Source organism: Vicia villosa, unplaced genomic scaffold, assembly GCF_029867415.1.
Source record: "Vicia villosa cultivar HV-30 ecotype Madison, WI unplaced genomic scaffold, Vvil1.0 ctg.000048F_1_1, whole genome shotgun sequence".
Lineage (NCBI taxonomy): Eukaryota > Viridiplantae > Streptophyta > Magnoliopsida > Fabales > Fabaceae > Vicia > Vicia villosa.
The window spans coordinates 224,542-236,723 of NW_026704980.1; the positions used below are offsets into that span (position 1 = coordinate 224,542).

Below are 12,182 nucleotides of genomic sequence, written 5' to 3' on the forward strand. Positions count from 1 at the left end.
CTACCATCCAAATTGGTTTTCTTATATTCCTTGTTTCCCTCCTAACAAATCTTGCTTAATATCATTTGTTTCATTTGTTGGTGACTCGATATCGTTTAAACTGCTTGAGGATGCACCTTGATTGATATCACCACTATTTTATTCTTAAATTTGTGCAGGTATTTTATCTTCACCATTTTCTTCTTCTTCCCAATCTAGAACACCAACTTTCATTCTTCTTCAGTTCTTCCCCAATTCCAGCTACTGTCTTCTTAAAAAACTACATCTCTGTTCACAATAACTTTCTTTGCAATATGATCAAATAATTTATAAGCTTTAGACTCACCACTAACTCCCAAAAATACACACATTTTTCTTTTGTCATCTAGCTTGTTTCTCTTTTGGTCAGGTATATGATCATGAGCTAGGCATCCAAAGATCATAAAATAGTCAACTCTTAGCCTTACACCATTCCATTCTTCTTTTTGGGTTCCATGATCTACTGGTGAAGTTGGATTTCTATTATGTCTGTGTACGCACTATCTAACCTCTTTAGGCCAAAATTCTCTTTCATAGTCAGTAGCTCGAACCCTCTTCTCAATGCATGAAGTTTTGCTCTTTTCACCTTTGTGGACCATGGATACCTTCATTGCATGGACCTCCATATTGACTTCGGAGTTCCCTTATGAAGAATTTTTTCTAGAACTCTCAATCAATAACTTGAAATAGAAAATTCTTGACCTTTATATCTTTAAGCTTGGTCTCTTCCACACTCTTCCTATGTGTTTTACTTGTTGATGTTGTTCCATTTGCTAGTGTCAGGATTCCTTCTTCTACGAGATGCCACATCTCTTTAATTCATATAAAACTACCCGTCGTGTTATGATTTCGGACGTCTGAAGTTTGTGTTGCTTCCGAACACATACTGAACACGTACATTATGTCAGTTTTGTTTCAAGCATAGAATTTTTTATGTTAACATTTGGTTGTGGTTGTTATGCATTTACCTGCAACATTTTGCAAATCGTTGTCGTTGCGTAATGCCTTTTTGTTACAATGTGATACATTGTATTTTTATGTTGTTCATATTTCGATTTGTTTATGTTAGCAATTTGTCATTTGATTTGTGTCAGAGAAACATCTCAATTTCATTACATTTAAATCATTATAAATTTTGAATTAACGGCTTTGTGTTTGCGTCCTCGTGCTACGTGAACTCAATCCGCGTCCTCGTGTTATGTTAACTCAATACGCGTCCTTACGTGATGATTCGTGTGTGACGTTATTTCGTACATTAACTTGATATGTGCATTGGGATTTGTTTGCATTCTTAATTCGATTACGATGACTGCTTCATATATGTGTTGGTTGTAAGTATTGTGTATGCGTGTTAATTTTCTTCCTATCAGTTATCGCGTGTTTGTGTACCGCTTTATTTGTTTGTTTCTCAAGAATTGGAGATTTAGTGTACACTTCGCTCGCACCAATTACTCGTCTTCCACTCTAAAATCAATCTTAACCAATCGAATCTCTTTTTTCCGCCTACGTGAGACTGAAAACAATTTTCAGAATGAACATGTTTTATCCATTCTACCACAATACAAACAAACGCTTAAGCAATGTTTAACGGCTAAAATGAGATATTAGCATTGTTTCCTAAAATCAACCAACATATAATTCTTTTCTACTGAGAATTACATAGTCTTGAGTTCCTCAATGTACCAGAGGATACGTAGGAGCGAGATCCAACGTCTCGTCATACACAATAATAAAAAAAACCTAAAAATTCTCCCTTTCTTTCTCTTGTAAATAACTCGTGATAGTTTAGAAGAAATCAAATAAAGCTAACATTCATATTCGCAGAGTTAATTAAACGGTTTTCGTTGAGTATAATAGATGTGAGGGGTGCTAATACCTTCCTCTTGCACAATCGACTCCCGAATTCTAATTTGGTTGCGATGACCTTCTTCTTTTACTTTCTTGGATTTTATCGATATTTTTTCTTTTCTTTTAGAATAAATAAACTTCAGTGACGACTCTATTATATTTTGGGTGTTCATTACGCTCCGGCATTTTTCGTGTCGCGACGATAAATTAGTAAAGAGTTGACTCACATATAAAAAGATAGTGGAATCAAATCATATAACTGATATGAGAAACTCTTTAATGAATAATCTGTAAATATCTCTATAAATGTTCTCTGAGACTTGAGATCTGCCACAAATTTAAAGAACAAAAGAAAAAATCCCTATCTTTTTAAAACTACATAGGAAAATAGAGATGGAAATATAATTTCATTAGAGAAATAAGGAACTTCCACAACCCAATCCCTAGAAGGCTCAACTATGTCCTTGGCTATCTCACAAGAATCCACTTGAATAAATCAAAACAAAACAACAATCAAATCAAACCACTTAAATTATTTCAAAAGTAGTATCACTTCACACTTCAAATAACTAATCTTCTTGGTTTGATTGAGTTATTTTGAAATTAATAAACTCCAATATAATATAACCATTGTCAAATGTAAACATGCCGCCATAAAAGGATAGTAATGTTCCACGAGGTATATGGGCCCCACAACCCTCCAACATACAAAAAAACACCTTCACCTTAATAAATGTCCCACACACTTCTAACACATCACAAAACATATGGTCTCTCTTCTTCCTCCTTTTTAAACCTTCACTCAACACCAATTCCATCTTCACAATCTCTCTCTACATCTCTTTCTCTCTCTAAACCAACCTCAACAATTACAAAACCAAGCATCAATTTTTTTTTCAACATCTAAAAAAACCATACTCCACCTATGGCGACAGGACTAACCGCCACTATAACCTTCAAACCCTTAAACCGTCACTACAAACCTATATTTCCTCATCTCCAAAAACCAAATCCAACACTTATCTTTTCCCCTTTAAGATTCCGAACAACCCCAAAAACACAAAGGTTGAAAAACTTTACCCTTTGTGTTCTCATGGAAGATCCAAAACATGAAACCCAATTGGAAATTGAAGAAGAAAAACAACCCCTTGTAGTTTTATCACAAAAAATGGAAGAGAAATTGGCAAGGAAAAAATCAGAGAGATTGACGTATCTTATTGCAGCTGTTATGTCAAGTCTTGGGATAACATCTTTGGGTGTTTTGTCGGTTTATTTAAGGTTTTCGTGGCAAATGGAGGTAAGTGCTATGATGGTTCCTTAAATTTGTTTTTGTTTATGTAGTAGGAGTACATTGTTTTTTTGATGAAATTAAGATTCTGAATCTGAATCTGAAATTTGGTTTTTGTTTTTTTTGTTTAGGGTAGTGGAGAAATTCCTTGGTCTGAAATGTTTGGTACATTTGCTCTATCAGTTGGTGCTGCTGTAAGTTCCAATCTTTTCAATTTTCTTTTAGTATTTTGGTTATTAATTTGTAATTTTTTTATGCCTCAAATGATTTTAATTTTTTTAATATTAAATTAGTATTTTTTTTAGAGCTTAATTGGATTTATACATGCATTGGATTACCACAAATATTATAGAAATATTTTAATTACAAATCATCTTCACGTGTTAAATATTAAAATATATATAAAAAGTTCAATGTATTTGGTCAAAATTTGATTTAAATACATATGATTTTTTTCTTATATTTAAAATTAGGACAGTAAAAATGATTGGGTGCATGTATTTATTTAAGCGGTTTGATTGGCGTATCATAGTGACAGAGCTCACCAATCAAACTTTGTTTTTTATTCTTTTCCGTTGAAATCAGCTATGTACCGCACTTAGAACTTTTCAAATAACTGTATAGACTAATTCTAATTATTTAGAGCTGAGAAGAATCATAATAAATGATCAATTTTCTCTGAAAAAGATTTAACAGTGTTGTGTTCGAACCAGAAACTCTGCTCAATTAAATAGATTTTTTTCTTTTAAATTAACAAATTAAAAGTCTATTATTTTTCTTTGGTGTGTATTGTTAATTTCCGGTGATAATTAATTAAATTAGATATTTATAATTTTTAGGTTGGAATGGAGTTTTGGGCTAGATGGGCTCACAAGGCCCTTTGGCATGCTTCCTTGTGGCACATGCATGAGGTACTTATGCTTCCAATTATTTTTTCCCATTACATGTTCTAAACAATTCAAGAAGAACAAATAGGCATAAATTTTTTTGGTGATGTTTAATTTTAATTTGGTTTTTTCTACCTAAGTTTATGACCACACGGTTCAAAAATGTATGTGATTATGATATTTGGCACTTTTTGAATATTTTGAATAATAATAAGCAATTGGTATGAAGTAGTATTTGATACGTGGAAGGAAGAAAAAAGAAAGAAACAAAAAATGAAATTTGGGTTGGTTGGTTGGTTGAATTTGCAGTCCCATCATAGAGCAAGAGAAGGAGCTTTCGAGTTGAACGATGTTTTCGCAATAATCAACGCTGTTCCTGCTATCGCTCTCCTTAACTATGGTTTCTTTCACAAAGGATTAATCCCTGGTCTTTGCTTCGGTGCGGTAAGTATATCTCTTACTTAGCTACTCTTATGGTAAAAAGAAATTTTTTTCTTATACTCCAAACAATTTACTAATGACACCCCCTTATTTATGAGCAGGGTCTTGGTATTACGGTTTTTGGAATGGCCTACATGTTTGTACATGACGGTTTAGTTCATAAGAGATTTGCAGTGGGACCCATTGCCAATGTACCCTATTTCAGAAGGGTAGCTGCAGCCCACAAAGTAATTATCTTTATTCCTTATCATAACATTATTATTATTATTATTATTATTATTATTATTATTTATAAAAATATTTGTTTTGGTTTGAGGTATAAGGTTTGATACCCATGATTATGTTGTTTTTTGTTACAGCTTCACCATTCAGACAAATTCAATGGTGTCCCATATGGGTTGTTTTTGGGACCAAAGGTAATAGCTGTATTCTTGTATCTTTCTTTTAATTTTATGTTTAAAACAAAATCACTTGAATATATATTTCTTTCTTTTTTACCTTAAAAAGTTAAAATATATATTTATTTAATTTTAAGAATTTAAGTTATATGTACCATTTCATGTCTTGTGTGTTATGATAAGTAATGGGTGATAGACAAATATTATTGTGCAGGAACTTGAAGAGGTGGGAGGGCTAGAAGAGCTAGAGAAAGAGATAAGTAGGAGGACAAAATCATACAATAGTTCATGACTTATTAAGCAAACATTAATTTAGATATGTTTCTAAAAAAAATATCAATGTAAAGAAATATTAAATTAAATAATCAAAAAAAGTTTTGCTCCCATCTTTACATAAATTATTTAATAATTATGGAAGCTTGAAAATTAAAAAAAAATATTAGGGTTTTGATATTTAGTAAATACTACAATATATTTTCACGCTTTACGTCTATAGAGTTTGTTATGAAATTAATCATCTAATTGGATCGGTTAAGAGTCATGCGTGCGATAAAGTATGAGTATGAATATATAGGTGAAGATGGTATTTATCTTAAAAGTTAATTTTGGAAGATTAATCTAGTTACAATTTGTTAGGTTAGGAAGGGTCTAGAGATAAAATAACCACTATATTTTAAGCCAAAATTTTTAAAGTATTAGATTTATGTGTCATTTTATTTATTAAATGTTGAACATTTATTTTTTAAGTCTAATGTTAAAGTTATACTTTATGTGGAGTAGAATTCTCTCCTTCAATTTGTTCTCTCCAACCATCTATCTACTTCACACTTTTATCTCTATCACTCTCTAATATTTTCTCTCTCTTCTTAATTTTTTTAATTTTACTAATTTTAATATATTTGTTTTTGATGAAGGAGAGGAAATAAGGGAAGGAGAGGATCCGTGGTCTACTTTACATCTAATATACCAAACAATTTAACATTTTAAATGACATACCATATTTATTTATATTATAATTTTAATATGAGATTAAACTGTTTTTCAAATGAACACTTTAAACATTGAACATCAATTTACTTCAATATTTTATTAGAAATATGTTATTTGAGAAATATGTTACCTAATCTCTCCACTGTGTTGGTGCAAATAAAACGCTATTTCAGAAATGTGAAAAGAAATTAATAAACATAAGTGGTGTAACCAATAATTTTTTTCATAGAAGTGTGACAAATAATTGGTGCCTTCATCTTTGTCTTTTAAACTTTGACAAAAGGAAGTCACGAGCTATTTTGTACTACCCTAAACCCAAGTGGGATGGGGCCATTCAGCTACATCACATTTGCTCAAAAGTTTGTTGCAACCTTCTGTGGGGCTTTAAGCTATGTATGCCACTTAAAGAAGGGAAAGGTCATAGTGACACCATCAATGCATTAGTACTACAAACCCCCCAAATGATAGGGAATGATTACCTTGGATTTCAACTTCAATAACAATGCAAATGTTTGTACGTTTGAGTAGGAAAATGAATATCTAAGATAAATTAAAAATTAGATAAATTATTATTAGACCATTCAAACGTTTCAATAGCATGTTTCATTTTTAAAAAAATATGCTTAAGTAGAGTAATTAAAATTTTTCATTTTTGAAACTCTTTGGATTTTAAATTTTAAATTTAAGATATATAAATTAATTTTAAAAAAAGTGGTTTAAAGTGAGAAATTTCAAAACTTGAGAGGCAAATTTGATATTTTGAAATATTCAGAGGACGAGAAGGTTTAAAAAACTTGGAGTATACCAGCTTGAAAACTTTGCAAGAACATGGAGTATACAAACTTGAGATTTTAAGAACATGAAGTGTCATAAATTTGATCTGAGACATTTTTATAGTTGAAATAAAAATAGCATCTTGACGTAGCACTCTTTTCCATGCAAAGGCATCGAGTTTTAATGAAGCGCCTTTGATGTTTTGAATAAATTGTATGTCTTCAATTAGTTACAACGCTCGGTCAAAATTTAAGACTCCTAAGGGAGCACTAGATGTTAAAACATGAGTTACTGGCCCATTAGTCTAGTAAGCCCAGTTTTCCTCTCTTGTATGGGCAAAGCCCAATTGTAATACACATATATAGTCCACAATGTAACTTGAGAAAATCAATGAAAAATAATTTTCTGTTTTTCTTCATTCAATTTTATTTCTTGTTCAATGCATCCGCTGACAAGTGTTAACATGGTATCAGAAGAGTAAGATTACTCTGATATTCCTTCTTTCCAACCACCACGTGTGGTCATCTTTCAATCTTATCCTCTCATTCTTTCCTTTTCTATTTGATTCATCCCGTGTGATCTCTTTCCTTCCCCTTTCTTCAATTTTTTTCTTTCTGATTCCTCTCCCTCATCCAACTTCTTCACAAGCTTTCTCGGGTACATTCTTGATTTTCGTCTTCCTTGTTCAATGGCTTCTGAAGAAGATACCTCTACCCCGAAAAAACTCACCAAAGAACACCGTCGTCGTCCCAACTCGAACGTATCAAACTGATATGCTCGATCCCTTCTTTATGCACCCCAGTGACAACCCCGGTCTCTCCATCGTCTCCCCACCTCTCAACAACAACAATTTCCACTCATGGTCTCGCGCGGTAAAGCTAGCTCTCCGATCAAAGAACAAATTAGGGTTCATCGATGGAACCCTAATTCGCCCAAATCCATCGGACTCCAAATATCTTACTTGGGGTCGCTGCAACAACATGGTGATGGCGTGGCTCACCAATTCAATCGATAAAGAGATTTCAGAGAGTGTTTTATGGATGGATTCAGCCAAAGAAATATGGGACGAATTACACGAGCGCTATCATCACGGCGACATCTTTCGCATATCCGACCTTCAAGAAGAAATCTATGCACAAAAACAAGTTGAACAAATAATTACTCAATACTTCACCACCCTGAAGAAACTATGGCAAGAATTTGGTAATTTTCGCCCAATTCCCAACTGTGTTTGCAAGCCTATCTGTCACTGTGAATTATCCTCTACAATCAAGACCTACCGCGATAACGACTACGTCATTCGGTTTCTCAAAGGGCTTAATGATTGTTATGCACCAGTGCGTGCTCAGATAATGCTAATGGCCCCTTTACCTTCAGTCAACAGAGTGTTTTCCCTCCTAATTCAGCAAGAACGACAAACCTTTCAACCTCTTGCTGATGACAAAATTCTTGCTTACATCAACAAACCGTACCAGAAAGGACGCTCACCTGAAAATACGTCCAAAACTCCCTCTTACAACAAACCTAAAGGCATCAAGATATGCTCCTATTGTAACAATCCGGGACACACCACCGAAGTCTGCTTCAAGAAACATGGAGTCCCTCCATACTTGAAGAAACCACAAATAGCTCAAGTTTCAGCCGAAGAAGCCAACACCGACAGACAAGATGATTCCGATCAGTGCACCACTCAATCTGTGCTAGCAGCTGACCAACAACGTGTCCTACTTGCTCTACTTCAGCAGCATGATTCCACTAACACCAACACAGTTCAACACCTTCAAACCTCTAACTCTGGTATGTTCCCTACTATACTCACCAACACTAGCATAGGTTTTCATGACTGGCTCTTGGACACGGGTGCCACAGATCATGTGTGCCACTCCAAGTCCATGTTTAAATCGTTACTGAACATATCTCCTATAAACATTAAACTCCCTAATGGAGCTATAATCACTACTAACCAATCTGGATCTGTTTATTTTTCTGATTCGTTGCATATTCATGATGTGCTTTATATACCAACTTTTTTTACCAACATTATATCTGTTTCAAAATTATGTGCTTCTTTAAATTGCACTCTTCAATTTACTTCCACTCAATGCCTCATACAGTGGACCCATACCCTGATGAAGATTGATGCAGCTAGGATACACCAAGGGCTTTACTATCTGATTTTGCAAACTGAGCACAATTATACTTCCCATAATAATGTTCCCACTCCCCATACTCATGCTTTACATAATGTTTCACTTTGACACAATAGATTTGGCCACACATCTTATGATACATTGCAACACATTAATAAAGTTTTCCGATTGACTCACTTATCTAAATCCAATTTACCTTGTGATGCTTGCTTTCATGCTAAACAAAAACATATTCCCTTTCCTAACAGCTATACTAAAAGTAACAATTGCTTTGAACTTGTGCACATAGACATTTGGGGACCTATCTCCACTGTTTCTTTACTAGGTCATAGATACTTCTTAACCATTGTTGATGATTACAGTAGATTCTGCTGGATATTTCTTATGAAAAACAAATCTGAAACATCCCAACTAATTCCTTGCTTTGTGAAGTTTATCCAAACTCAATTTAATTGCACCATTAAGACAATTAGATCTGATAATGGACCCGAGTTTTTTTTTTGAAAACCTTTTATCACTCTCAGGGTATTCATCATCATACCTCTTGTATCTACACACCCCAACAAAACGGAGTTGTTGAACGCAAGCATCAACATCTTCTTGGGGTTACCCGAGCCCTTCTTTTCCAATCTCACACACCTAAACATTTTTGGTCATATGCTATTAAATATGTTGTTCATATCATAAACAGGCTTCCCTCAAAAATTTTAAATTTTGACAGTCCATATAATCTTCTTTACAACAAACTTCCTGATTATGAGAACATTAGAATTTTTGGTTCTCTTGCTTTTGCTTAGAGCAAACCCGTTTCCAAAAGTAAATTGGACTCTAGATCTAGGAAATGTGTTTTTCTAGGATTTCACTCAGGTGTTAAAGGCTGCATTCTTTATGACATTTGTAATAAAAATGTTTTCATATCTCGTGACGTTGTCCAATTTGAGCATATATTTCCCTTTGCCACAAACAACCATGAACCTTTCCCATCACCCCAACCCATCTATCATCCCCATGTGGATGACACAAATGAATACACCACCATGAGAATGCCTACCTTACCTAATTCAGAAACAGCTCTGCAAACATCCCCTATCAATAATACTCCCACCACTTAAATTTGTATACAGCCTTCTCCTACCCCACTACCACAAACTTCCAACTCAACTGATCTCTCCCAATCTCCCTTAACTACTGCCATAAATACCCCAATTCCCCCCCCCCACAAGACATTCTTCCAGAACTCCAAAACCCCCTTCATACCTAACAGACTACCACTGCTCACTTATCTCAGGTACATCAACAAATCATCAACAACCAGGTAACACTCATTACCCTATATATAATTTCCTAAATTACAATAACTTATCTTCTTCCCATAGACTCTTTAACTTAAATATTTCTACTGTCACTGAACCTATTAGTTATACTGTTGTCGTGCGTGATCCCAATTGGCAACAAGCCATTCTCAATGAACTCAATTCCTTACATGACACAAACACTTGGACTATAACCACCCTTCCCCCCAACAAAACAGCCATAGGCTGTAAGTGGATATTTAAACACAAATTCAATCCCAATGACACAATAGATAGATACAAAGCCCGCCTCGTCGCTAAGGGCTACAACCAAACTCAAGGCCTTGATTACCTAGAAACATTTAGCCCTGTGGTTAAGATGACAACGATTCGATTATTCTTATCTATTGCTTCATCCCTTAACTGGCATGTTCACCAACTCGACGTCAATACGGCATTTTTACATGGTGACCTTGAAGAGGAGGTCTACATGAAATGCCCCCCTGGGTTAATCACTGCCAAAAATATGGTCTGCAAACTAAACAAGTCCATTTACGGACTTAAGCAGGCTAGTCGCCAATGGAACCATAAATTAACCAAATCTTTATTACAACTTGGCTTAGTCTAAGTCTGATTATTCTTTATTTACTCTTAAATCTACTACTGACTTCACTGTTGTTTTAGTATATGTCGACGATTTAATTATTGCAGGCACTGATATATCCAGCATCAACAAAATTAAGAAAGCCCTAACACAAAATTCAGCATGAAGGACATGGGATTTCTGCGCTATTTCCTTGGCTTCAAAATTGCCAGATCCTCAAAAGGCATCACACTATGTCAAAGAAAATACTGCTTGGACTTATTAGAATCAACAGGCTTGCTTGCTGCCAAACCGGCATCAACGCCCATGGATCCGTCCCACAAACTCCACAACACAACAGAACCACCCCTCACAGATCCCACACAATACAGAACTCTGATAGGTAAACTTCTTTACCTTACTCACTCACGACCTGACATCGTATATTCTGTTTGCAGGTTAAGCCAACATATGGCTGCTCCAACTCAAACTCATCTCCAGGCAACATACCGAATCCTGCGCTACCTCAAAAATGAACCATCACTTGGACTTTTCTTTCGCTCAAATTCCTCCTTGGTACTCACGAAATTCACAGACTCTGATTGGGGAGCATGCCCCCTAACTCGGAGATCAACAACAGGATTTACTTTTTACCTTGGCGACAACATCATCAACTGGAAATCAAAGAAACAACTCGTTGTCTCACGCTCATCTTCCGAAGCAGAATATCGTGCATTGGCAAACACATCCTGCGAAGCTCAGTGGCTTCTCTTCATCCTGCACGACTTCAACATCAGCCACAATACACCAGTTAATATTTACTGCGACAACCAAAGCGCTATCCACATAGCCAACAATCTGGTATTTCACGAAAGGACGAAACACATTGAAATGGACTGCCACCTTGTACGCGACAAACTCCAATCCAAAATCATCCATCTCATGCCTATCAACTCGGAAAATCAAATTGCCGACTTATTTACCAAACCACTTCACTCGGGACCTTTTTACAGTCTGTTTTCAAAACTTGAAATGTTAAATATACATTCCAGTTTTAGGGGGGGTGTTAAAACATGAGTTACTGGCCCATTAGTCTAGTAAGCCCAGTTTTCCTCTCCTGTGTGGGCAAAGCCCAATTGTAATACACATATATAGTCCACAATGTAACTTGAGAAAATCAATGAAAAATAATGTTCATTTTTTCTTCATTCAATTTTATTTCTTGTTCAATGCATCCGCTGACAAGTGTTAACACTAGACAAGAATCCGTTGAACTCTCCTTGAACTTACTTAAAACTCCTAAGGGGACATTATGCAGAAACATGTTGGGTTCTCTTTGCATATATTTAAGACTCCTAAGAAAATACTAAGTAGGAATTCAGCGGACTGTTCGTGCATTTAGTTAAGACTCCTAAGAAAGCACCAAGCATAAACTCATTGAATTCTATTGACTAAGTGACTCCAAATACAAAATGAAAAATGAATTTTATTGGTTGAAAATCAAAGTTCAATT

At 34.9% G+C, this 12,182-nt stretch overlaps 1 protein-coding gene across 1 annotated transcript; it reads left to right on the forward strand.

Moving 5' to 3' along the window:
• The first annotated feature begins 2,613 nt into the window (after window positions 1-2,613).
• LOC131623017 (beta-carotene hydroxylase 2, chloroplastic-like) lies at window positions 2,614-7,067 on the forward strand. The gene is made up of 7 exons (XM_058894013.1): window positions 2,614-3,163; window positions 3,286-3,348; window positions 3,994-4,065; window positions 4,351-4,485; window positions 4,584-4,709; window positions 4,842-4,898; window positions 5,095-7,067. Exons 1-7 carry the CDS (start codon window positions 2,792-2,794, stop codon window positions 5,170-5,172), a joined length of 903 nt encoding a protein of 300 aa, XP_058749996.1. The 5' UTR covers window positions 2,614-2,791; the 3' UTR covers window positions 5,173-7,067.
• Window positions 7,068-12,182: the final 5,115 nt, after the last annotated feature.

Coding starts and splice junctions, on each gene's coding strand:
- LOC131623017 (XM_058894013.1), top strand. CDS start 2,792: ATGGCGACAGGACTAACCGCCACTATAACCTTCAAACCCTTAAACCGT. Junction 3,164..3,285: donor GGTTTTCGTGGCAAATGGAG/GTAAGTGCTATG, acceptor TTTTTTGTTTAG/GGTAGTGGAGAAATTCCTTG. Junction 4,710..4,841: donor GGGTAGCTGCAGCCCACAAA/GTAATTATCTTT, acceptor TTTTTGTTACAG/CTTCACCATTCAGACAAATT.